This window comes from Salmo salar, chromosome ssa09, assembly GCF_905237065.1.
Source record: "Salmo salar chromosome ssa09, Ssal_v3.1, whole genome shotgun sequence".
Classification (NCBI taxonomy): domain Eukaryota; kingdom Metazoa; phylum Chordata; class Actinopteri; order Salmoniformes; family Salmonidae; genus Salmo; species Salmo salar.
This window is the reverse complement of record NC_059450.1, coordinates 124,087,836-124,115,694: the sequence shown is the minus strand read 5'-3', so window position 1 is coordinate 124,115,694 and position 27,859 is coordinate 124,087,836. Positions and strand designations below refer to the sequence as shown.

The window sequence follows — 27,859 nt, the reverse complement described above, 5'->3', positions numbered from 1 at the left end:
AAAAAGGTGCTATCTAGAACCCAAAAGGGTACTGAAGGCTGTCCCTATAGGAGAACCCTTTGAAGAACCCTTTTTGGTTTCAGGTAGAACCCCATTTGGGTTCAATGTAGAACCCTTTCCACAGAGGGTCCTAACATGGAACCAAAAAGGGTTCTACCAGGAACCAAAAAGGGTTCTCCTCTTTTGGAACCCTTTTTCTAAGATTGTAGTTTCAAGTTTGGGGAAGCTTACAATTTATCCTACCATTTCTACCTATCTGCGTGCCATGGAACTATAGGCCAATGCAACAGTAAGCCTATACCTTCCACTTTCAACTAAGTAAAATACATAGGCCTAAAGCCAACAAATTAAAACAGTAAAAAATATCCTGATGAAAATCTCTACTCCTATCTGCCTCACTTTCTATCTGTCTTGAGCTATCCTTAGTGAAGTGCAACATTGTATCAACTCAGCAGGTTGCGTGCTCAGGCGCACGCTCACCCTCAACGTTATCAGAACAGAGAAATCACACACATGCTCATTGCTCACATGGAGCACTCCAAACAAAAGTCAATGAAAAAACTGACAAAACTCCTAAATGATGGTTATGAAATAAACCAAACCGCGTTTCTCACAAGTGTAGCAGGTTGTGAACTCTGCAAATAACGTTTCCACTCCGAGAATGAGAACGGTAAATGACTGTAATACATGTATTAACAGAAATGTATGTAACCAAATGAAGGAGATTAATGCTACATTTACTAGGCCCATGTAATGTTGATTGATAAAAAATAAACAATCAAAGGGCCATCAATTTACACAATGAATGTGCAACAATTGGCAGGAGACAGCCGAGAATATTCTGGAGAGCTGAGTGCATGCATTCTGGAGATTGGGTGTGTGTCCAGGTGTCACAGGCAGAGAGAGTCCCTACCAGCTTTTCTGGCAGCCTCGGAAGCAAAGTCAGCAGCAAACTGCTTGAGGACCTCTGCGATCTGCTCCTCAACAAAGAGGCCTATGAAGTTGAAGGAGGTGTAGAGCTCCAGGGGCAGGGGGCTAGGGAAACGACCCCTCCATTGGCCCACCGTGGCCTGCAGGGCCTCCAACAGGGCGTCCACCTTGTTGTCTGCACACTGGGGGTCAGGGTAGAGTCTGAGTACCACACAAACACTGAGTCTTACATCAACATTTAATGCCAGTTCTCCAAACACAGATTAGTCTAGTCCTGGACTTAGAAGTCTGCTCAATTGAGAATCACCATTAAAAGCACGTTTTTGTCCGGGACTAGGATTCATCTGTGTCTGGGAAACTGGCTCGTACTAGACAGATGATACAGTCTCTTGACCTCAACAGGACTTCCTGGATAAATACACACTTAGAAAAAAGGGTTACAAAAGAGTTCTTCACAGTCCCCATAGGAGAAGCCTTTTCAGTTACAGGTAGAACACTTTTTGGTTACAGTTAGAACTATTTTGGGTTCCATGTAGAACCCTTTAAACAGAGGGTTCTACATGGAACTCAAAAGGGTTCTAACTGGAACCAAAAAGCATTTTTTAAAGGGTTCTCCTATTGGACAGCTAAAGAACGCCTTTGTGAGTGTAGGTTTAATTAAAATGTTAACAAACGTCAATGTTAAGTAACATAATCATAATATTTCATGGTGAGCTAAATTAGAGGAGCATCCATGTGTTGATGTATGAGCGTGAGGCGTGTCATTTCCCCCTAGGCTCACCATGAAGAACTGGCAGAGTGTGATGTGGGGGAAGATGTTGTGGGCCTTGTTCTTTCCGCAGGTGACGCGGGACTGCTGCCAGAAGTGATGGAGCTGATTCTGCAGGGGTCCGCTAGGGCGCAGGTACAGGACGTACTCTCTGGGCAATGGGTCATCCAGGAAGGGGTCATCCACATGGGAGAACAGCCTGAGGAAGAACAGGAGAAGAAGAGGAGGAGGAGGCTTAACAATGACTGAGGTAGAAGGTGGGTGGGGGTGGGGGGGGCTCCAATGTAGCTGTTTTTATCTCAATATCAAATCATTTCTGGGTAAAAATTAAGTACCTTACTGTGATTGTTTTCAATTAAAATTGTAAAAAATAAAGCAAAAAATAGCTTCTTAGAAAAGAGCCAAGCAAGAATTTAGCTAGGACTGTCTGGAAGTGGTCTGAGTAGGTAGGGGAAAACGGAAAAACATCCGATATTGGCAGAGAGGTTTGGAACTCTCTTTCTTACTGGTCTATTAACTAATTTACCACCTGGTGATGTCACCAGGCAGGCCAAAACTCCATCCCACAAAAACAAGCAGACATTTCAGGCAGTCTTTTCAAACAGCTTTTACACTAAAAGGGCATTATCATAACTTTCACAATTTCACAGTATTATTTCAACCTCATAGTGTGGAAATATATATAAAACACTAGAACATTAGTTTTTGACTGCAGTGTGCCTTGAAAGAATTATAGTCATTCACACCTGGCTAAATAGTAAGAGTACACACATACGCAGTACAGCAGAGGGCAGCATAACACTTACATAACATTATCACAGTTCAACATGGGTCATCTCATATCTTTGTCTGTACATTATACATTGGAGCTATTTTATCGCCCCCAGAAATCTGCTCCTTTTACTCTCTGTTCCGGACGTCCTAGACGACCAATTCTCATAGCTTTTAGCCGTACCCTTATCCTACTCCTCCTCCTCTGTTCCTCTGGCGATGTAGAGGTGAATCCAGGCCCTGCAGTGCCTAGCTCCACTCCTATTCCCCAGGCGCTCTCTTTTGATGACTTCTGTAACCGTAATAGCCTTGGTTTCATGCATGTTAACATTAGAAGCCTCCTCCCTAAGTTTATTTTATTCACTGCTTTAGCACACTGCCAACCCAGATGTCCTAGCCGTGTCTGAATCCTGGCTTTGGAAGACCACCAAAAACTGAAATCTCCATCCCTAACTTCAACATTTTCAGACAAGATAGAACGGCCAAAGGGGGCGGTGTTGCAATCTACTGCAGAGATAGCCTGCAGAGTTCGGTCCTACTATCCAGATCTGTAGCCAAACAATTTGAACTTCTACTTTTAAAAATCCACCTCTCTAAAAACAAGTCTCTCACCGTTGCCGCCTGCTATAGACCACCCTCTGCCCCCAGCTGTGCTCTGGACACCATATGTGAACTGATTGCCCCCCATCTATCTTCAGAGCTCGTGCTGCTAGGTGACCTAAACTGAGACATGCTTAACACCCCGGCCATCCTCCAACCTAAGCTTGATGCCCTCAATCTCACACAAATTATCAATGAACCTACCAGATACAACCCCAAAGCCATAAACACGGGCACCCTCATAGATATCATCCTACCAACTTGCCCTCTAAATACACCTCCGCTGTTTTCAACCAAGATCTCAGCGATCACTGCCTCATTGCCTGCATCCGTAATGGGTCAGCGGTAAAAAACAACCTCCACTCATCACTGTCAAACGCTCCCTGAAACACTTCAGCGAGCAGGCCTTTCTAGTCGACCTGGCCTGGGTATCCTGGAAGGATATTGACCTCATCCCGTCAGTAAAGGATGCCTGTTTTTTTTTTTAAATGCCTTCCTCACCATCTTAAATAAGCATGCCCCATTCAATAAATTTCGAACCAGGAACAGATATAGCCCTTGGTTCTCTCCAGACCTGACTGCCCTTAACCAACACAAAAACATCCTGTGGTGTTCTGCATTAGCATCGAACAGCCCCCGTGATATGCAACTTTTCAGGGAAGTTAGAAACCAATATACACAGGCAGTTAGAAAGCCAAGGCTAGCTTTTTCAAGCAGAAACTTGCTTCCTGCAACACAAACTCAAAAAAGTTCTGGGACACTGTAAAGTCCATGGAGAATAAGAGCACCTCCTCCCAGCTGCCCACTGCACTGAGGATAGGAAACTCTGCCACCACCGATAAATCCACTATAATTGAGAATTTCAATAAGCATTTTTCTTCGGCTGGACATGCTTTCCACCTGGCTACCCCTACCCCGGTCAACAGCACTGCACCCCCCACAGCAACTCGCCCAAGCCTTCCCTATTTCTCCTTCTCCCAAATCCAGACAGCTGATGTTCTGAAAGAGCTGCAAAATCTGGACCCCTACAAATCAGCCGGACTAGACAATCTGGACCCTTTCTTTCTAAAATTATCTGCCGAAATTGTTGCAACCTCTATTACTAGTCTGTTCAACCTCTCTTTCGTGTCGTCTGAGATTCCCAAAGATTGGACAGCAGCTGCGGTCATCCCCTTCTTCAAAGGGGGTGACACTCTAGACCCAAACTGCTACAGACCTATATCTATCCTACCCTGTCTTTCTAAGGTCTTCGAAAGCCAAGTTAACAAACAGATTACCGACCATTTCGAATCCCACCGTACCTTCTCCGCTATGCAATCTGGTTTCAGAGCTGGTCATGGGTGCACCTCAGCCACGCTCAAGGTCCTAAACGACATCATAACCACCATCGATAAGAATCAATACTGTGCAGCTGTATTCATATACCTGGCCAAGGCTTTCGACTCTGTCAGTCACCACATCCTCATCGGCAGACTCAACAGCCTTGGTTTCTCAAATGATTGCCTCGCCTGGTTCACCAACTACTTCTCTGATTGAGTTCAGTGTGTCAAATCGGAGGGCCTGTTGTCCGGGCCTCTGGCAGTCTCTATGGGGGTGCCACAGGGTTCAATTCTTGGGCTGACTCTCTTCTCTGTATACATCAATGATGTCGCTCTTGCTGCTGGTGAGTCTCTGATCCACCTCTACGCAGACGACACCATTCTGTATACTTCTGGCCCTTCTTTGGACACTGTGTTAACAACCCTCCAGACGAGCTTCAATGCCATACAACTCTCCTTCCGTGGCCTCCAACTGCTCTTAAATACAAGTAAAACTAAATGCATGCTCTTCAACCGATCGCTGCCTGCACCTGCCCGCCCGTCCAGCATCACTACTCTGGACGGTTCTGACTTAGAATATGTGGACAACTACAAATACCTAGGTGTCTGGTTAGACTGTAAACTCTCCTTCCAGACTCACATCAAACATCTCCAATCCAAAGTTAAATCTAGAATTGGCTTCCTATTTCGCAACAAAGCATCCTTCACTCATGCTGCCAAACATACGCTCGTAAAACTGACCATCCTACCGATCCTCGACTTCGGCGATGTAATTTACAAAATAGCCTCCAATACCCTACTCAATAAATTGGATGCAGTCTATCACAGTGCCATCCGTTTTGTCACCAAAGCCCCATATACTACCCACCACTGCGACCTGTACGCTCTCATTGGCTGTCCCTCGCTTCATACTCGTCGCCAAACCCACTGGCTCCAGGTCATCTACAAGACCCTGCTAGGTAAAGTCCCCCCTTATCTCAGTTCGCTGGTCACCATAGCAGCACCCACCCATAGCACGCGCTCCAGCAGGTATATCTCACTGGTCACCCCCAAAGCCAATTCCTCCTTTGGCCGCCTCTGTCACGTCCTGACCAGTAAAGAGGTTATTTGTTTTTGTAGTTTGGTCAGGACGTGGCAGGGGGTGTTTGTTTATGTGTTTCAGGGTTTTTTGGTTAATGTTCTATGTTAGTCTATTTCTATGTCTGTGTCTAGTTTATCTATTTCTATGCTTAGTTTATTGGTTTGACCTTCAATTGGAGGCAGCTGTTTCTCATTGCCTCTAATTGAAGGTCCTATTTAGTAGGGGTGTTTTTTCATGGGTTTTTGTGGGTAGTTGTTCGGTATGTGTAAGCAGTGTTCCTTACAGGACTGTTTCTCGTCGTTGTTTTTGATTAAGTGTTTATTTTGGTTTTCTTCACAATAAAGAAGATGAGTATTCACATTCCCGCTGCGCCTTGGTCCCATCTTTGCGACAAATGTGATAGCCTCTCCTTCCAGTTCTCTGCTGCCAATGACCGGAACTAACTACTAAAATCTCTGAAATTGGAAACACTTATCTCCCTCACTAGCTTTAAGCACCAGTTGTCAGAGCAGCTCACAGATCGCTGCACCTGTACATAGCCCATCTATAAATAGCCCAAAAAACTATCTCTTCCCCTACTGTATTTATTTATTTATTTTGCTCCTTTGCACCCCAGTATTTCTACTTTGCACATTCATCTACTGCAAATCTACCATTCCAGTGTTTTACTTGCTATGTAGTATTTACTTCGCCACCATGGCCTATTTATTGCCTTTACCTCCCTTATCTCACCTCATTTGCTCACATTGTATATAGACTTATTTTTCTACTGTATTATTGACTGTATGTTTGTTTTACTCCATGTGTAACTCTGTGTTGTTGTATGTGTCGAACTGCTTTGCTTTATCTTGGCCAGGTCGCAGTTGTAAATGAGAACTTGTTCTCAATGTGCCTACCTGGTTAAATAAAGGTGAAATAAAAAATAAATAAAAATAAATAAAACATCTCTGGGAGTGTATTCATGTGTGTGTTAGAACTCACCAGTCACATGCTGTCTGTACACTCCTGCCTCCTGTTGATACAAGTGCCTTCAATCTGCAAAGACAGAAAACAGTGATGGCTACAATGCTTCCCTTTGAAGGTTTTATTTCCAATGCTTGTATGCAATTTCCTTATTTGTATGCACCTATGGTATATTGTGACATTGCTACTAAAATATTATTTAACAAATGTTGTATGGTGTACTGAATCTCACTTCTCATTATAGCCATCCTGAGAGGGACAAAGTCAGAGTTCACCATCTCTGTTCCCTATTTGTCTCAGATAAGTGACAAAGGCTTCATCCCAAATGGCACCCCATTGCCTATTGGACCGCATCAAAAGTAGTGCACAATATAGGGAAAAGGGCGCCATTTGGGAGACACAAATTCACACAGTGGTAATAAGCAATACTGAGGAAGAGTTCATACACTAAACTTCTTCTAAACGTTGGTAGATATTGTTCAGCATGTCCAGTAATGCATCATCAACACCCCTGGAGGCACGGTATGCCAATTGGTTTGGCCTGTTGTTTTTAGGTATTGGGAAAATCAGCGACTTCTTCCATGACTCTGGAATTATCCCACTGTTCAGTGACAGCTGGAACAGCTTCTGGAAGGGTAATGTGAGCTGGTCTGCGCATGCCTGAAGTGCCTTGTTCATGATGCCATCAGGACCATATGATTTTCGTGGGTTGACACGTTGAAAGTGTTGCTTGATGTCATTCACAGAGATCTGTATATCAACAGCTGGTATTCTTTCTATACTGTCCAAGGCCACTTTCTGTCAAACCTACAATAGAAACTGTTCAAATCATTTGCAAAAGCAAGGTCATTTTTGACGGTCATACATTGTCTCTTTGGTTTGTGCCTGTGATGGTTTGTAGCCCTTTCCAGACTTTCATACTGTCCTTGTCCTTGAAAAGGTTTTCTAATTTGTCTTTGTATGCTGCCTTGCACTCTTTCATTTTGCTTTTGAGTTGCCTCTGAATATTTTTCCTTTCCTTGTCACTGCCACCTGATTTAAACACTCACTTTTTCGGGTTGAGAAGCTCTTTTAATTCCTGAGTTACCCACGGTTTATTACTGGGGAAGATGTTGACTTTCTTTTCGGGAATAACGAGATCCTCACAGAAACGGATGTACTCAGAGACAGTATCCACTGCCTCTTCCAGGTCATCGGCGCTGTCCGTCAGGGCTGCCCAGTCAGTGGACTCAAAACAGTCCTGGAGGCTGTATCTTTAGTCATGGAGAGTATGGTTTAGCAGGAGTAGCACAGCCTTTATTATTATTATTATATCTATTTTTTATTTAACCTTTATTTAACTAGGTAAGTTAGTGAAGAACTTCTTATTTACAATGATGGCCTAAACAGTTCAGTCTGATATAGACAGATATGCTAAGCTAATCATACAGTCTTAATAAGACACTCCAGAGGAAAGTGTGGAGGAGACTACTCAATATTGTATGAGTGTGACTTAAACACAGAGGTGTGAAATAAACAACACACCTCACATAATTTCCATTCAGCCATTTCAAATGTCAAAATCAATTCATCTATGAAAATAGACACACATGCTCAGTCACTCTCCAAAATGGCAGACTGCACAGTATGTGACGAAATGACTACCTCTACTACTGCGTTGTGAGACAGCTCCCTAAATCCGGCAACACCTGGAGGCCTGGTTAACAAGCAGTGGAGGGAGCATGCTGATTAAATTATTCTTATTAGGCCCTCAGAATCTAATTAGAGACTACTCAAGGGAAGGGGGAAAAAAACGTGGAAATCTCTAATGCGATTTTCCACTCTGGGGACTATAATCTCCATGGCACCCGCAGTGGTGGAGAACAAGAGAGGACCTAGTACCGAGACCTGGCGGACACCAGTAGTGAGACCAGGTGGTGCAGAGACCCTCTCCAATGTAAATGTTTATGTACATTTCTGACTAATGGGAGGGATGCAGAGCGTCTCAGGGCTCTGATCTAGGTCTGGTTTGGACAGGGCATGACTACACTTAAAAGTGGTCTGGCACCAAATACAATATTGCTCCAGTTCAGCTCACTTCTGTACCCGCACACATGTCGACACAATAGTGTCAAAAGGGTATGGGAGAGCAAATACAGTGGGGAGAACAAGTATTTGATACACTGCCGATTTTGCGGGTTTTCCTACTTACAAAGCATATAGAGGTCTTTAATTTTTATCATAGGTACACTTCAACTGTGAGAGACGGAATCTAAAACAAAAATCCAGAAAATCACATTGTATGATTTTTAAGTAATTAATTTGCATTTTATTGCGTGACATAAGTATTTGATCACCTACCAACCAGTAAGAATTCTGGCCCTAACAGACCTGTTAGTTTTTCTTTAAGAAGCCCTCCTGTTCTCCACTCATTACCTGTATTAACTGCACCTGTTTGAACTCGTTACCTGTATAAAAAAACACCTGTCCACACAATCAAACAGACTTCAACCTCTCCACAATGGCCAAGACCAGAGAGCTGTGGAAGGACATCAGGGATAAAATTGTAGACCTGCACAAGGCTGGGATGGGCTACAGGACAATAGGCAAGCAGCTTGGTGAGAAGGCAACAACTGTTGGCGCAACATTATTAGAAAATAGAAGAAGTTCAAGATGACGGTCAATCACCCTCAGTCTGGGGCTTCATGCAAGATCTCACCTCGTGGGGCATCAATGATCATGAGGAAGGTAAGGGATCAGCCCAGAACTACACTGCAGGACCTGGTCAATGACCTGAAGAGAGCTGGGACCACAGTCTCAAAGAAAACCATTAGTAACACACTACGCCGTCATGGATTAAAATCCTGCAGCGCACGCAAGGTCCCCCTGCTCAAGCCAGCGCATGTCCAGGCCCGTCTGAAGTTTGCCAATGACCATCTGGATGATCCAGAGGAGGAATGGGAGAAGGTCATGTGGTTTGATGAGACAAAAATAGAGGTTTTTGGTCTAAACTCCACTCGCCGTGTTTGGAGGAAGAAGAAGGATGAGTACAACCCCAAGAACACCATCCCAACCGTGAAGCAGGGAGGTGGAAACATCATTCTTTGGGGATGCTTTTCTGCAAAGGGGACAGGACTACTGCACCGTATTGAGGGGAGGATGGATGGGGCCATGTATCGCGAGATCTTGGCCAACAACCTCCTTCCCTCAGTAAGAGCATTGAAGATGGGTCGTGGCTGGGTCTTCCAGCATGACAACGACCCGAAACACACAGCCAGGGCAACTAAGGAATAAGAAGCATCTCAAGGTCTTGGAGTGGCCTAGCCAGTCTCCAGATCTGAACCCAATAGAAAATCTTTGGAGGGAGCTGAAAGTCCGTATTGCCCAGCGACAGCCCCGAAACCTGAAGGATCTGGAGAAGGTCTGTATGGAGGAGTGGGCCAAAATCCCTGCTGCAGTGTGTGCAAACCTGGTCAAGAACAACAGGAAACGTATGATCTCTGTAATTGCTAACAAAGGTTTCTGTACCAAATATTAAGTTCTGCTTTTCTGATGTATCAAATACTTATGTCATGCAATAAAATGCAAATTAATTACTTAAAAATCATACAATATGATTTTCTGGATTTTTGTTTTAGATTCCGTCTCTCACAGTTGAAGTGTACCTATGATAAAAATTACAGACCTCTACATGCTTTGTAAGTAGGAAAACCTGCTAAATTGGCAGTGTATCAAATACTTGTTCTCCCCACTGTACATAGGAACAACAAACTCAATGTGTGCATGTGTCTCGTCAATATTTCATCATACTCCACGCAACAGAGGTAGAGTGCCCCAGAGATGTGTTGCCTTCTTCTCCTGCATCACTTTCCCCAGCAGATGCCACTAGGGAACCCCCAAGTGCCAGGTCATCTGGAAGAATGACATCACAGCTGAAAAGGGAGATTGTTCAGATGTAATCTGCAAACAGAAACTTGAGTCAATAACCACACCTCCGTGCTTCCGCTGAGGATCCCACACAATCCCTGATCGCTCGTTCCTCCTTCTCTTCATCCTCAATATCTGCCATTGTTATATTCATCTTGCCTATCAACAGAATTCCCACTCAAGTGGGATAGTTTACTACTTGTACTTCTTTAAAGTAACTGTCCAGTGGAAATCTCTGTTATTCTGTTAACTCTAAGAACAATTTTGTTGACTCATCCTGTAGTTGTATTTGTGGCCAAAGCATAAATAAACAAATAAATAAATATATACTGCTCAAAAAAATAAAGGGAACACTTAAACAACACATCCTAGATCTGAATGAAATAAATAATCTTATTGAATACTTTTTTCTTTACATAGTTGAATGTGCTGACAACAATCACACAAAAATAATCAATGGAAATCCAATTTATCAACCCATGGAGGTCTGGATTTGGAGTCACACTCAAAATTAAAGTGGAAAACCACACTACAGGCTGATCCAACTTTGATGTAATGTCCTTAAAACAAGTCAAAATGAGGCTCAGTAGTGTGTGTGGCCTCCACGTGCCTGTATGACCTCTCTACAACGCCTGGGCATGCTCCTGATGAGGTGGCGGATGGTCTCCTGAGGGATCTCCTCCCAGACCTGGACTAAAGCATCCACCAACTCCTGGACAGTCTGTGGTGCAACATGGCGTTGGTGGATGGAGCGAGACATGATGTCCCAGATGTGCTCAATTGGATTCAGGTCTGGGGAATGGGCGGGCCAGTCTATAGCATCAATGCCTTCCTCTTGCAGGAACTGCTGACACACTCCAACCACATGAGGTCTAGCATTGTCTTGCATTAGGAGGAACCCAGGGCCAACCGCACCAGCATATGGTCTCACAAGGGTCTGAGGATCTCATCTCGGTACCTAATGGCAGTCAGGCTACCTCTGGCGAGCACATGGAGGGCTGTGCGGCCCCCCAAAGAAATGCCACCCCACACCATGACTGACCCACCGACAAACCGGTCATGCTGGAGGATGTTGCAGGCAGCAGAACGTTCTCCACGGCGTCTCCAGACTCTGTCACGTCTGTCACATGTGCTCAGTGTGAACCTGCTTTCATCTGTGAAGAGCACAGGGCGCCAGTGGCGAATTTGCCAATCTCGGTGTTCTCTGGCAAATGCCAAACGTCCTGCACAGTGTTGGGCTGTAAGCACAACCCCCACCTGTGGACGTCGGGCCCTCATACCACCCTCATGGAGTCTGTTTCTGACCGTTTGAGCAAACACATGCACATTTGTGGCCTGCTGGAGGTCATTTTGCAGGGCTCTGGCAGTGCTTCTCCTGCTCCTCCTTGCACAAAGGCGGAGGTAGCGGTCCTGCTGCTGAGTTGTTGCCCTCCTACGGCCTCCTCCACGTCTCCTGATGTACTGGCCTGTCTCCTGGTAGCGCCTCCATGCTCTGGACACTACGCTGACAGACACAGCAAACCTTCTTGCCACAGCTCGCATTGATGTGCCATCCTGGATGAGCTGCACTACCTGAGCCACTTGTGTGGGTTGTAGACTCCGTCTCATGCTACCACTAGAGTGAAAGCACCACCAGCATTCAAAAGTGACCAAAACATCAGCCAGGAAGCATAGGAACTGAGAAGTGGTCTGTGGTCACCACCTGCAGAACCACTCCTTTATTGGGGGTGTCTTGCTAATTGCCTATAATTTCCACCTGTTGTCTATTCCATTTGCACAACAGCATGTGAAATTTATTGTCAATCAGTGTTGCTTCCTAAGTGGACAGTTTGATTTCACAGAAGTGTGATTGACTTGGAGTTACATTGTGTTGTTTAAGTGTTCCCTTTATTTTTTTGAGCAGTGTATTTTTAAACACCTCAAACTTGAATCTCAAACAGACCGTTTCAAATGTCATCCTCCTGAGGCGGATGAGCTGGCCAATCAGTCTACTCGCATGAATATTTTTAATGACCATATACGCCCACACCATTCCAACACAGAAAAGCTGCTTTTTAACATGCTTAATTAAAAAATGTTGGTAGCAAAACTATTTCACTTATATTGTAATTAATTCTAGGTCATATTTCATAGAAATCTGGAAACAATGGACAGTTACTTTAAAGGGGGCTATAGTTGCCAGATCAACTGGGTGCCCAACCTAAAACTGAGTTAGACTGAGCTAAAACCTGGGCATTAGTTGAGGTAGCTAGTCTTCAGGTCTAAGGAGCAATTACTCCTTAAACCTAAAGTGCGTGTGTTTCCACACCACCTCTGCTACATCTGTGCATATGACAAGCCCTGTCCCAGAGTGGAAGCTAAATGTGGCCTATGTACCAAGTGAGAATCAGAGAGGTTTAGCGATATCATCACTCTAACTGAATATGTTAGGTGCATAACACAATCATACAAACAAAAGCCACAGTTGTATGAGTTCAGCTACATTCAGCTCAGAATAGTTCCGACCACAATGGAAAAAACAGCCAGCTGCTTTTGACTTGTGGCTTGCTCTCTGTTCTAGAGATCCCCTGTGAACCACACAGGCCTCAGCCCAACCTACTGAAACAGGTAGCGAGAGCCTTCTCCCTGTCAGGCTGTCTATGGGCTGCGCTGAAATGAAACCCCCACGAGTATCGCAGTGCTTCCCCATCCACACTTCATATGCTTCTGACAGGAAAAGCCTCAGAAGTACATCAGCTGAGGACAACGTGGTCGGTCTTTCTCAGATCTGAATGAAGTGTAAAATAAGCTGTGGTCACTAGTATTTAAAGGTGAAGATCATACGCCTTGCAATCAAGGGGAACGGCTGGAATGAAGAGAGAATCGGTGTGACTGCTAGATCACGGCCACATGTGAACACATCATAGGCCAAGTTGACAGAGAAACTGAAAGCCAGCAGGGCTGTGGTGTGGTCGTCCACCACAGTAGGATGACAACAACCTCAAGTATGAACATGGTGTAACAAACTGACTCTTAACTGACCCTAACTTCAGTTTTTTTCTGGTCCCTGAATTCATTTGAATTCAATTCAACTTTATTTTCCCCTAGGGCTGTTACAATAAATGAAGTTCCAAGAAAGTAAAGTTGTTTTACCAGGGCTGGGATCAATTTAGAAATGGAATTGAAATGAATATCATTATGAGTGTATTTGAATTATATTTGAAGAGTTATTAGACTGTTGTGTGTCTGTAGCATGGAAGAGCTTCATCCTGAGGTATTCATTTACACTATTACCCCCACACACCCATGTTTTCCTCTCAGTTTCCCAACCTATCACACCTGTCCTACAACGACATGACATCAACTATCACACAGGTCCATGTGCACTTGTAATCAACTACATTTTGCTCTGTGAGTTTGGGTTGAAGGGAACCGAGAGAGCTTAGGATCCAGTGGGATCCAGTTTCTTCCAGAACGGATGAAGTACAGATCCTGCACAACATTCTGTTTTGCGAGCTAATCAAATTTTTGTCCAATCTCTCTAGGAATAACTAAATAAATATATACATTTCAAAACATACGATGTCTGCAACTGATCAAAGTATGGGGGAAATCAACGTAGAAGACTGTCCGTGAGAGCCTTCTCACCATACCCCAAGTTACCACTCTCTAGGAGTCTCTTCATATCATACAGTGCATTTGTAAAGTATTCAGACCCCTTCTCTTTTTCCCCATTTTGTTACATTACAGCCTTCTTCTGAAATTGATACAATAATTTTGTTCCTCATCAATCTACACACAATACCCCATAATGACAAATTTTTGCAAATTTCAAAAAAATCTAAAATGGAAATACCTTATTTACATAAGTATTCAGACCCTTTACTATGAGACTTGAAATTGCGCTCAGGTGCATCCTGTTTCCATTGATCATGCTTGAGATGTTTCTACAACTTGATTGGAGTCCAACTGTGGTAAATCCAATTGATTGGACATGATTTGGTAAGGCACCTAGTCTATATAAGGTCCCACAGTTGACAGTACATGTCAGAGCAAAAACCAAGCCATGAGGTCAAAGGAATTGCCCGTAGAGCAAGGATTGTGACGAGGAACAGATCTGTGGAAGAGTCCCACAAATTTCTGCAGCATTGAAGGTCCCCAAGAACACAGTGGCCTCCATCATTCTTAAATGGAAGAAGTTCGGAAACACCAAGACTCTTCCTAGAGCTGTCTGCCCGGCCAGACTGAGCATTCGGGGAGAAGGGCCTTTGGGTTCTTGGTCACCTCCCTGACAATGGTCACTTTGACAGAGCTCCAGAGTTCCTCTGTGGAGATGGGAGACCCTTCCAGAAGGACAATCATCTCTGCAGCACTCCACCAATCACGCCTTTATGGTAGAGCGACCAGACGGAAGCCACTTCTCAGTGAAAGGCACAACAGCTTGCTTGGAGTTTGCCAAAAGGCACCTAAAGGATTCTCAGAACATGAGAAACAAGTTTGAACTCTTTGGCCTGAATGTGAAGCATCACGTCTGGAGGAAATCTGGCACCATCCTTATGGTGAATCATGGTAGTGGCAGCATCATGCTGTGGGGATGTTTTTCAGCGGCAGGGGCAGGGAGACTAGTCAGGATCGAGGGAAAGATGAACAGAGAAAAGTACAGTGAGATCCTGCTCCAGAGCGCTCAGGACCTCAGACTGGGGCGAAGGTTCACCTTCCAACAGGACAACGACCCTAAGCATACAGCCAAGACAACGCAGGAGTGGCTTCGGGACAAGTCTCTGAATTTCCTTGAGTGGCCCAGCCAGAGTCCAGACTTGAACCTGATCGAACATCTCTGGAGAGACCTGAAAAATTCTGTGCAGCAATGCTCCCCATCCAACTTGACAGAGCTTGAGAGGATCTGCAGAGAAGAATGGGAGAAACTCCCCAAATACAGGAGTGACAAACGTGTAGCGTCATACCAAAGTACACTCGAGGCTGTAATCGCTACCAAAAGTGCTTCAACAAAGTACTGAGTAAATCGTCTGAAAACGTATGTAAATGAGATATTTAATTTTAAAAGTTTACAAAGAAATTCTCAAAACCTGTATTTGCTTTGTCATTATGGGGTATTGTGTGTAGATTGATGAGTAAAAAAACAACAATTTCATCCATTTTAGAATAAGGCTGTAATGTAACAAAGTGTGGAAAAAGTCAAGGGGTCTGAATTCCTTCTGGAATGCACTGTATACAACAATCTCTCGTGACAGCCTTAACATCTAGTGGCTTGGTTGTTGGTGCCGAGAGTAGTGCAACAATAACTGTTCAAATAGCGTAGAAATACATCCTCTACTAGAGTGTATTGAGCGACATGGGAAGTCAGCTTCTCTCAGTCCATGCTTCATGATCTGTTCTAGTGTATTTCTATACCCATGGAAACCCACACACAGTACTAGTGCTGGGAATTGCCATGGACGTCCCGATACGATATGTATAGCGATTCTCTCGTATCTATGTGTATTACAATTAATTACTGTGATTTTACTGCGATTTGATATGCCAAACATACTGCTCATCATGTGTCTGCCGCAGAGGGACAAGAGAGAGCCATAAGAAAACAAGTTTTGATCAGTCATGGAAATAAAAGCACTGAAAACAAATTGGCTCATTTTTTAATAAGAAGATGGGAAACAAGCTATGAAGGAAATATACTGGAGTTTGGTGCAGGTGCAGCACACCAGCGGCAAAATAATATTGTCAAAACGATACAATATATCATCAACAATAATATCTCGATATGTAACTGTATCGATTGTTCCCCCTATCACTATACAGTACCCTGCAATACAATAAACAGTGCATGTGCATTGGAAAACAGTTTGTCATTATTAATAGTAAAATGCTTACAGCCTAGATAGATAATCTACCATTCCATAATCAATTGATATACCACTGACAATGCAGCATAATATACAATTGTCACGTCGTGTGTGTAGGTGGCAGGGAAGTCAGGCACAGGAGAAACAAACTTGGTGTAACTGGAGCAGTTTAATAAAGTTAAAACAAACTCCAAAACCAAAGTACATAATACAATAAACATGGGTACAATAACCCGTCGAGCACCAATCCGACAACACGAGCACATAACAACAAACAATCTCAGACAAGGACATGAGGGGAAACAGAGGGTTAAATACACAACATGTAATGAATGGGATTGGAACCAGGTGTGTAGGAAGACAAGACAAAACCAATGGAAAATGAAAATTGGATCAATGATGGCTAGAAGACCGGTGACGTCGACCGCCGAGCACCACCCGAACAAGGAGGGGCATCGACTTCGGCAGAAGTCGTGACAACAACCCATATAATACTTTTCAGTCGATTGTTTCGCCTTGTGTTACATGGATTGCATGTTATTAAGATCACACTCAGTGGTTGTAAATTATTGCATCACACAAACTATACATTCTTGAAGGTGAGAAAACCACTCGCTTTGTTTAACGCCCACTACGTTATGAAAGTGAGATTTTCCAACCAGAGAGACCCTGTGAGCTTCTCCAGACAGGAAGAGGAACAGACAAGGCACTAAGCAGGACGCCCCCACAATCAGCTCACTCATGTACGTATGTATTGTATAGTCCCCAGAGTGTGTATGTGTGTGTCTGTGTGTGCACGCGCCGTGCGTGTTTTTGAGGTGTACAAAAAAAACAAATACGTCCTTATGCAGCACGGCAGAGAACATCACATTACTCCTTCTGACAAACATAATGTATGACTGCCCACATAACGGGGCAGAAAAACAAGTACACATGGAGACAATGACTAATATTGTCCAAAGGTTCTGAAAAATAATTAACTATGAAGCTGAGGAAACCAGGGGTTAGTTAGTCAGCCTGTAAGCTGAACTTTAGTCACTTTATTTCCACGTGTTGAAAGACTGAATCATAAGGAACAATTGATACCCAAAATGGGTTGTGAAGACCACAAGATGAACAAGGAAACAATGAAATGTCAAGGTGATCAGGCCAGGCTCAGACAGCAATAGCAATATAGGGCATTAAGGCTGGGTTTCAACTCAGGGCACGTTTTAGTCGGGCAGCACAATAGACAGCCGACAATACGCCTTTTAAAAGTAATGTTTAAGACGATATTTCCAGTGTTTATCATGAATGCGATCTCCTCAAACGTAGAGGAAATGACTTTTAAAAGGTGGATTGTCAGCTGTCTAGTGTGCTGCTCTACAACACGCCTTGTATTGAATCATGGCCTAAGTCAACAAAAGGAGGAGGGGAAGGATGTATTTCTTAAATATTCAAACAGGGCCCTTGTTTCATTCCAAAGTTACCATGTGCACTAAAGCCTTCCAATGTAATATTTACAGCTCAGAACGCTACTGCGTTTATGATTATTCCCCCTGGCTTCTTCTCCTTCCAGTCTACTCTTGGCCAACCAGGGCAGCAGACAGACAGTGTGATGTCACATGACTCACCAGGAAGGAAGGAAAAAAGCCACAAATGGGATGGCCAAGCCTTAAATTAAGTGCCTGAGATATTTCTGATCTCTCTCTCTCTGGCACTTATCTGTTTTCAAAAGGGTGACACGCTGATCATTACTGCACTATAAAATAGAAAGCTGTATTGCTGGAAATGGGTGAACTAAAGAGAATGGAGGTTGAGTTAATATTTATTATAGCCTGTCAGTATCAGATGAGTGAAATCTATTATAAAAATGTGCTTTCACTTTATAACCCTGGCTATCTCAGTGGGGGATGATCGGAGCAATGGCAAATTTTGGATATTCAATGGCCCCACCTCATTGTCTGACAACAGTTGTGCTCCATCATCCCCATCCACTCATTCATACACACACCACCCATCAGCGATTCACAGGAAATGTCTCCCCAGGACATCCCATACCATTTCAACACCAAACGCCACCACCCAGACAGACGCACTCTCACCCCTCCCACCTCAGTTGTGTGGGGAAATCCCATGGCTCTGGCCCCTGCATCCGGACAGTTCCTGTTTACAAACCTGCCAGAGACCTTGTCACACTGAGGCTAAGCCACTGACCGCTAGCTCTCTCTCTCTCTCTCTCTCTCTCCCCTGCTTTGTTCTATTCACGGAAGGTTGTATTTGTTCTGGGAGACTTTGTTTCCACCTGCATTGTGCTGTGATGGGGGGAGAATTCCGTCCTCCTAACATTAATAGAACCAATCATCTTTTTCACGTTTTCCTGTACATTGTTACAGCCGCTATGTGTCTGCCTGCCTCTACTCTCAGACAGCCAAACCGAAACACAAGGAAGTAGTATAATAACTTGAGAGAGGTCTTTGTTGATCTACTCACAGGAGCTGTGCAGAAGATGTGTTTTGAATTGAAAGTTAGAGGTTCTCAATTTAATGATTTGAATTAAGTTGAACCAATTTAAACGGCATTGGAACATTGGAATAACACTTCTTATTGCACTGTGGCTTACACACGTACACACATACACTCAGGCAGGCAGGCAGGCACGCACACACACACACACACACACACACACACACACACACACACACACACACATTATTATCAATAACAACGTGTCAATGTAGAATATTGTAATCCCTCACTCACATGCAGACTCTCGCTGGATTCAGAGCCCCCTGAGCAACATCAGTGAGGCTTTTACTGACAACTAATTCTCTGCTGTGTTTTTCTCTCATTATGCATTTCAGTGATGTCTAGAGGAAGACTCGAGGGGTAAACGAAGGACTTACTGTTCAGACAAAATTCCCCAACTGTGCTCTACCACACTGACTGCAATTATCTACCATGCTACAATTATGCTCTAATTATTTGTGAGGGAGGCCTTTACTTATCCACAGTTTGTTTTCACAAAGCTGTAATCCATAAACTGCAAACGATTCACAAAAGTGTTTCTCTTGCCTCATTATATCTACTAATGCAGCCAGTGCCAATTTGTGTCTCCACAAAACCAGTGAACACAAAACAAATCACAGGTTACACACAACGGTGATCAAACAATTTGACCCAGACAAAAATTGTGCTTAACTATGTAATATTCCAAATATATAACATTGAGAAGTGGCTACTGTTGAACTTCTTCACATGAATATTGGAACACAACAATTCTTCCTTTCTTCTCAATTTGACATAAATGTGTAAAAACAATATTGTACTGAAATATTCAGAACCATAAAACGTGTGCATTTTTGCACCTTGAACTGTTTTTGCTTTTTAAATGATTAGTCAAGTGTAAAGGAAAACACATTTATTATGCAGGTATGATGAGCAATATTCATTTAATACTCTATGCCTGGGAACATAGAATCAAACAGTCAGTGAACCGTTTTTTACAAACGAGAGCACTAAACACAGCTTTCCTTCCCCACAGACAATATAGTCCACCTGAGCACCTAGGCCTAAAGTAGAATACCACTCTAATACACATTGAATTAAATCAAATGCTGTTGCATGTCTCTATTGTCTGTCATGGTGTAAAATAGATGCTCTTGCATATTTTCATAGTAAGGGAACTGTTGTATAGAAATAGGAACGCATCTGTACATATGGCATGTGTTATACATTCAAATGCTAGCCTATTTGATACAACTCAGATGAAGAGACTGCTGGTTAAGGAAGGAACCATCCAGTTCAGAAAGACAGTGTGCACAGCCACAGCCCATAAAAGATGCCCCACAACTGTAAGTAGCTTGTGCTTGCCAAACCAAGCCTCAAACACACTTGCCTTGTCATTACGGCTCTACTACAGAGCCAAGAAACCACCTCTTGTTCAGTGCCTATTCTACGGTCACAGAAAACAAGGGTATCTCTGTAACTAAGCCTAATGACATTATTTAGTCTAGAAAACACATTGATGTTTCTCCAGTGAGTTGTTTTTGACTCTGGGTTGGTACACACCTTTGTTTTTCACATTGCTAGTGGGGCGGTCGGTGAAAGCTGGATACAGTATGCTAGACATAAAATATGTATAACAATGTTACCAGCATACATAGAGTAGCCATGTACTGTGTACATAACAATGATAAAGTAGGCTGCATCCCTCACATTTGGGCATCAGAATATCATTGCATAGGCACACAGTGAGGGCAAATGCATTTTGATGTAATCATTTCATCATTCACGCACGCGACGTCATCATATAACATTTGGCTTGTAAGTAAAAGTGCATCAATTGTGATTTAATTTCTGATCATTTGGACCCAATCTACAGAGAACTGGCAAGGAGTTGGAGCTCCCTCACATAGTGACTCCAGTCAGTGGATGGATGCTGCAGTATGCTGGAAGCATGAGGCTGGAAGCATGAGGCTGGAAGGACACTAGCTCTTGGATTGCCTGTCGCAGTTCTGGCAAAGGTAGCACAGACACATATGGCCCGGCCACAACTAAACACACAGACACAGACGCACACAGACACACACACAGAGTACACACACACACACACACACACACACACACACACACACACACACACACACACACACACACACACACACACAGTCAAATACATAAAGGGGGAAAAAGGATGGCTAGCAAAAATGCAATTACCAACAGACCAAATTGCATCCACACATTTCCAAGCAGGATTAGGTCTGTTACTGCTTGTGCCTGTGTGAGGGGAAGGGACAAAAAGGCTGGACTGTATATGTGCTTGGTCTCCCATGTGTCTGTTGCAAAGCTCCAAGTGGTCCGTCGCTGGTGGCATCACTGAACAGATGCAACACTGTCAGTCTCACTCTGAACGAGCCCCGTATGCCTTAATGCAAACAACAGCTGCCTCGCAGGCCACGGGGACTGAGAGAGGGGCAGAGACGGTACTTGTAGCAGAGGGGACAGAAGGAGCACAGCTGTCAGTCCCAAAATATGCCAAGGCGGGCACCTGCGGGTATGTCAGCAACTGTGGCCAGGCCTCGTCAAAGTCGTCAGCCTGGAGAGACAATAGGCAGTATTGAGGAGAGCAGACTGGCACACGCAGACTGGCCTTTGTGCAGGTCACCCACGGGATTTTGAAGAAGAGTCTTCTTAACTGACCCTACTGCGTGATATTGGAGACAACAATGACGACATGATTTGGTATCTGAGCATCTGGACAGAGCAAAGATACACTATGGAGGTTTAGTTGTTTGCTAATTGTTTACGTTCAATTTTGGCTTCAATCTTGGCTGAGGTTCATGATTTAATATGAATCAATTTCTTATCTCATGAAACCACACAAATTCTTAGTTTTAATCAAATCATATATTTTTGCTCATGGGTGTTGGGAGGTGTGCCACTTGCTGACCAATTGAGGTCATTTCAGGACAATATTTCTATCCAAAGGTTCTGTATAGCCTCTTTAACTGGTCATGTTGCGTGATGTTGGAGAACAATGATTACATTATCTGGTGCCCTGAGTTTCCAGACAGCGTTTTAAAGGCATTAGGGACATGAGGGTTATCATCAGTTATCTTCAGAGATGTACCTCTCTTAGGAAGGAAACACATGACATGTACACACCCTAGCATGATCCTCCTGATAAAGAGTGACAGTGACGTGGCGTTAATGCAGCGTTAGTGCAAAGTTGGCCTGTAAACTTAACCCCTGCTCTTAGAATTTCAATATGTATGATAAAATGCCTAAAGGCTCCAGTGGTAAACATGTGAACCCGACTGGCACGTTATACAAAGCAATCCAAGGAACTCTCATTTACAAAACTATTTCAAAGACAGAGAAAATGACCTGAACAAAAAAATAACAACAAAAAAAAACATTTCCATCATCTTTTCTCATCATGGATAATAAAAGTGTTCTTTCTCCATCCAATGATGCTGCCTAAGAAGGGGGAGGCAGCTACAGCGATTCCCTTGAAAGTAGACAGGTTCCACTGTGTCAGCCCCTGTGTTGTCCACACACGTTCCAACACTTCAGACTTTCCAGCCACAGTTAACAGATATGGCTTCCTGCTGCCTCAGCCTCACAAAGTCCCACTCATCATCACAGCGGAAGGCAAGGCAGGAACAGCACATAGGGACCACAATATTTCCACCATTTTCCACAAACCTCCCCAGCAAATACTCTGAACATTATAGAGGTGTGGAGATTTAAAATAAAGTATAAACTAAACTGCTCAGAAACAGGGGGAAATGTGCTAAGACAGCATTCGTAGCATACTGTGTTACTTGAACTGCGACTACGCTGCAATGTTCAGAGATCTCAAAAACAGTGTTTGCCTGCACTGAACCAAATCATATGTGCCAGAAATATCCCTGGAAGCTGCAGTGCATTGCAATTTTGGATTATGCGGTGAACGTAGCTAATTGCTGAAAGCCGCATTTACTACTACACCGGAAATGTGTGGTGAACGTCCCTGGAAAAGAGTCATGTGCAGAATAATGAGATATTATACACCTACTCTTTTCCAGATTTTCCTTGGAGTAAATTTAATCATCAAAACATGATAAGACATACAGTACATAGTTATACAGAATACAGATATAGAGTAAATGTATTGTTATAAATAGGCTGTCTTACTAAATATATTTTTGGTCATCATCAGCTTAAACCAAGTAGAAGAATAATGCTCCATTCCAGACTAGCTGTCGCCATTGGTGTCGAAATCAAATAAAAAATGTACCAGGGCTCAACTCTGTCCCGTGTTCCAATGAATTAACACTGTTTTAGTCAGTCATAGCAGATACTGAGGGAGAAACGACAAACCTCAAGGGCAGCATCTGACAAAAGCATCTCTGAGGCTGTATTGTTTTGAACCCTTAATGTAAATGCAAACCAAAAGAGTAATTTGTTTGTAGACTGGGATGTCAGTCACTGGCAGAAAATAGGGTATCTGGTCATTGTTTCATACCCTCTGGTCATTGTTTTATACCCTCTATTCTTGTGTTGTATGTTTAGTGCATCATTTACTATCAACCAAATCAAAAGGAACTAACACCAAACAGACATTGAAGTGAAATGAGAGAGGGCTTTTCCCCCCCAAGGGCAGAGTTGTACTTTAAACACAACAACTACACCAGTATACTGAGTCTCAGTGTCTCAGTGCCTCTACAGAACCAACCGAGTAGCCTCAAGTACAGGGTCAAATCATTGGCTCTTGGGGGTGCCCTAAAAAATTAGGGGTTATTCATTAGGGGTTCAAGCAGCGAAGCTGTGTGAAACCCTATTGTATTTGTAGGCATGTATTATTCTGGTTCTCCGTGGATTTAGTCAAAGATGCGAATTCCAGTGAAATGGTAAAGCCTAGGGGAGGGTGCAACTTGGCATAATGGTAAAGGCCCATGGGCCACATGCTCTCATGCAATGCCATGCCAACTGGCGAGATGGTGGCGCTATAACAAGCAATTGAAAGGTCGGTACATAGGTCCCTCTATAGCGCCTTATGGTCAGATTCCGAGCAGTTGCCATACCAGGCGGTGATGCAACCGGTCAAGATGCTCTCGATGGTGCAGTTGGATAACTTTTTGAGGATCTGGGGACCCATGACAAATCTTTTCAGTCTCCTGAGGGGGTAAAGGTGTTGTCGTGCCCTCTTCACAACTGTCTTGGTGTGTTTGGACCATGATAGTTTGTTGGTGATGTGGACACCAAGGAACTTGAAACTCTCGACCCGCTCCACTTCAGTCCCGTCGATGTTAATGGGGGCGTGTTCAGCCCTCCTTTTCCTATAGTCCATGATAATCTCCTTTGTCTTGCTCACATTGAGAGTGAGGTTGTTGTCCTGGCACCACACCGTCCTCCTCCCTATAGGCTGTCTCAAAGTTGGCGGTGATCAGGCCTACCACCGTTGTGTCGTCAGCAAACTGAATGACGGTGTTGGAGTAGCTCATCCAAGGGAAATGTGGCCAATTTGTCTTGATGGTGGAGCTATGGGGCCAAAGCGTGAATGGCTACTTGCAGCTATATTTATCTTTGTTTTGGGAGTGCACAGCACGCACCCCTGGTTACAACTGGAATCAAAACCCTGCTGAAGGGTTGTATGTTTGGAAAAATGACTATGTGCAGAAAGCAAGTCTGAAAAACAGCACCTCGTGACTGTGGGTTTCAACATCCCAGATGTTATTCGGTACATTGCTTTTGCTCTTTCACTCCTCAGTGATCTCTCTCACACACTGTAGCTACTGTGGTTCATCCCATCAGAGAGGTTCTAGTAAATGTCTGTTGATGCTAACCCAGCTTTGTTCCCCATCTGCATTGTCCCCCTCCCCCTCCCTGAATCAAAACGCTAGTCAGTGACATCGGTGGCAGGCAGATATGACAAATCTCCTAGGGCATGTCCCTTTAAGTCGGTCAGGAAATGTAGGGGGTCAATGCTTGAGAGAGGGAGGAAGAGGCTATTCATAACTTGCTCTGTCAGGGCCAAGCAGTCATGGGCTGTCCAATGTAAAAGAGCTTGTGGCGTCTCTCACAGCTTCTAGGCATTCTCTCTCCCTCTTTCTTTCTTTCTCTGCTGACAAAGGGAGCCTCGAGGCATTCCTTCTGACGTGTGTGTGTGTGTGTGTGTGTGTGTGTGTGTGTGTGTGTGTGTGTGTGCATGCGTACTGTCTGTGTCCATTCAGCGTGTAACTCACAACAGACTCCCTATGACATCTGACCTCAATGTCTAGGAGATAATACAGATTTGAGACCGGGACTTAAAGGTGGGAGATATAAAACAATACTATTGTGAATAACTATGATCATAACCACTGGGAAGCACATTTATTATTTTACTGAAAAATGGATTTGGGTCGTGATCCTGATCACATAGAAATGATGCAATTGATGTAGGTTTAAAAGTTAACAATGTATTTACTCTCTATAATGGTGACATTAGGACAACTGCTTCCTTACATGGTGGGTCTGTCTGTGAGTCTCTCCTAGTGAGGACCCAGCTGACATAACAGTTGTACATTGTGCTGCAGTAATTTGGTCACATCAAGAACAGTCAGTCCATTCAGATCAGATTGAGCATGATCCATATGACTCTCTCTCTCTCTCTCTCTCTCTCTCTCATACACACACACTTTTCATAAATGTCATGCAATTTCAGTTTCTTCCAGACATAAATGTTTTCTGTAGGCTAGTATTTCTGTGTAAGTGAAGTCTATCTCATCTCATCAATGCCATCAGTATTTATAAGAATTACAGCTTATCTACAGTCTCCACCAACTACCATCAATGCCTATTAAGCACCATAGACTAGACTAGACATAGTATAGTAACCAAACAATGATATGATATGTTTGGTATGGTTAATCTGGAGAAGAAAGAAACGCACACCTCTTTAGGCGAGGTGCTGGCTAGCGGAGTAGAACGCTTGAAAAAGAAAAGGACAGACGCACACTCCAGGAGCTCAGATGCAATAATTGAATAACCAACGTTTCAACAGACAAGCTGTCTTCATCAGGGTATAATGATGTTTGGTATGGTTACATAGACAGGAGGTTACTTACAACCTTGACTCATTGGTAGATGTAATATAGTAAACGAAAATCAAGGACACTCAATTTTGTATGATATGTTACGTTTGGTATTGTATGCATTCATTTGTGGATCCATTTAATATGCCACGAATTACAATTCGTATGTGTTACAAATGCCACAATATATTCCGAATTTGCAGTACGTATGATACGTTATGAATTCCGAACTGTTGTGGCTAACGTTAGCTAGGTGGCTAACGTTAGCTAAACTTGGGGTTGGGTGTTAAGTTTAATAGACAAGTTAAAGGGTTAAGGTTAGGGGAAGGTTTAGTTAGTAAGTTGTAAGTAGTTGCAAAGTTGATCATTTGCTAAAATCTATAATTGTCCGTGATGAGATTCGAACACGCAATGTTTGGATTGCTTGTTTTAATGGTGTTGGTTGTTTGTCTTGATTTTCTAGTGTTGGATTTAGTTTTTTAATCAACCGTTAGTGGTCACATGAAATGACTAATGGGCTGCTTGTAAAACCCATACAGCGCTGTGAAATGCAGACCCAGAGCTCTGACATCATGTATAGCAGCCACTAAGTTCTAATTTAGGTGCTTATTTGTGCCCAAATCCACCATTTTCAACACGTATACGGGTACGTGGGGAAAGGGCTACCATATCATACTAATTTGAGTGGCCCAGATTGTTACGTCTAGTCTATGAGACCAGGCTGTTACTTAAAACTCCCTAGTCCTTCCTGATAATGAGCATACACATAACATGATGCAGCCACCACCATGCTTGAAAATAGGAAGAGTGGTACTCAGTGTTGTGTTGAATTTGTCCCAAACATAACGCTTTGTATTCAGGACATACATTTTATTTCTTTGCCACATTTTCAGCAGTTTTACTTTAGTGCCTTATTGCAAACAGGATGCATTTTTTGGAATATTTGCATTCTGTACAGGCTTCCTTATTTTTACTCTGTCATTTAGGTTTGTATTGTGGAGTAACTACAATGTTGTTGATCCATCCTCAGTTTTCTATCACAGCCATTAAACTCTGTTTTAAAGTCACCATGGTGAAATTCCTGAGCGGTTTCCAACTGAGTTAGGAAGGACGACCTGTATCTTCGTAGTGACTGGGTATATTGATACACCATCCAAAGTGTAATTAATATCTTCACCATGCTCAAAAGGGATATTTAATGTCTGTTTTTTTTACCCATCTACCAATAGGTGCCCTTCGTTGTGAGGCACTGAAAAACCTCCCTGGTCTTTGTGGTTAAATCTGTGTTTGAAATTCACTGCTCGACTGAGGGACCTTACAGATAATTGTATGTGTGGGGTACAGAGATGAGGTAGTCCTTCAAAAAGCATGTTAAAGACTATTATTACATACAGAGTAAGTCCATTTTTACTCCTGAACTTTAGGCCTGCCATTTATTTTTTACCTTTATTTAACTTGGCAAGTCAGTTAAGAGCAAATTATTATTTACAATGACGGCCTACCGGGGAACAGTGGGTTAACTGCCTTGTTCAGGAGGCTGCTATAACAGCCTCCAGTTCAATGGCAACGAGATTTACACCATTCCAGCCGACACTTGGCATTGCGCATGGAGATCTTAGGCTTGTGTGCGGCTGCTCGGCCATGGAAACCCATTTCATGAAGCTCCCGACAAACAGTAATTGTGCTGAAGTTGCTTTCAGAGGCAGTTTGGAACTCAGTAGTGAGTGATGCAACCGAGGTCAGACGATTTCTACGAGCTATGCGCTTCAGGACTCAGCAGTCCTGTTCTGTGAGCTTGTGTGGCCTACCACTTCTCCGCTGTTGCTCCTAGACGTTTCCACTTCACAATAACAGCACATACAATCGACCGGGGAAGCTCTAGCAGGGCAGACATTTGAGAACTGACTTGTTGGAAAGGTGTCATCCTACAACGGTGCCACATCAGTAAGGCCATTCTACTGTCAATGTTTGTCTATGGAGATTGCATGGCGGTGTGCTCAGCAACGGGGGTGGCTGAAATAGCCTAATCGACTAATTTGATAGGGTGTCCACATATTTTGTATATATAGTTTATCATACGAAGTGTAATTCGTAACATATCATACAAAATGGATCAACAAATTAATACCATACCAAAC

General features: G+C 43.4%; 1 protein-coding gene across 1 annotated transcript in view; it reads right to left on the bottom strand.

Moving 5' to 3' along the window:
* The window catches only part of LOC106612542 (ubiquitin-associated and SH3 domain-containing protein B-like), a 48,084-nt gene that overhangs the window by 19,440 nt on the left and 785 nt on the right, over positions 1-27,859 (bottom strand). The window contains exons 2-4 of the mRNA XM_014213775.2: positions 6,452-6,505; positions 1,712-1,898; positions 914-1,112 (exon numbers count right to left, since the gene is read on the bottom strand). Coding sequence (XP_014069250.2) covers positions 914-1,112; positions 1,712-1,898; positions 6,452-6,505 — 440 coding nt within the window. The remainder of the gene's footprint in view (positions 1-913; positions 1,113-1,711; positions 1,899-6,451; positions 6,506-27,859) is intronic.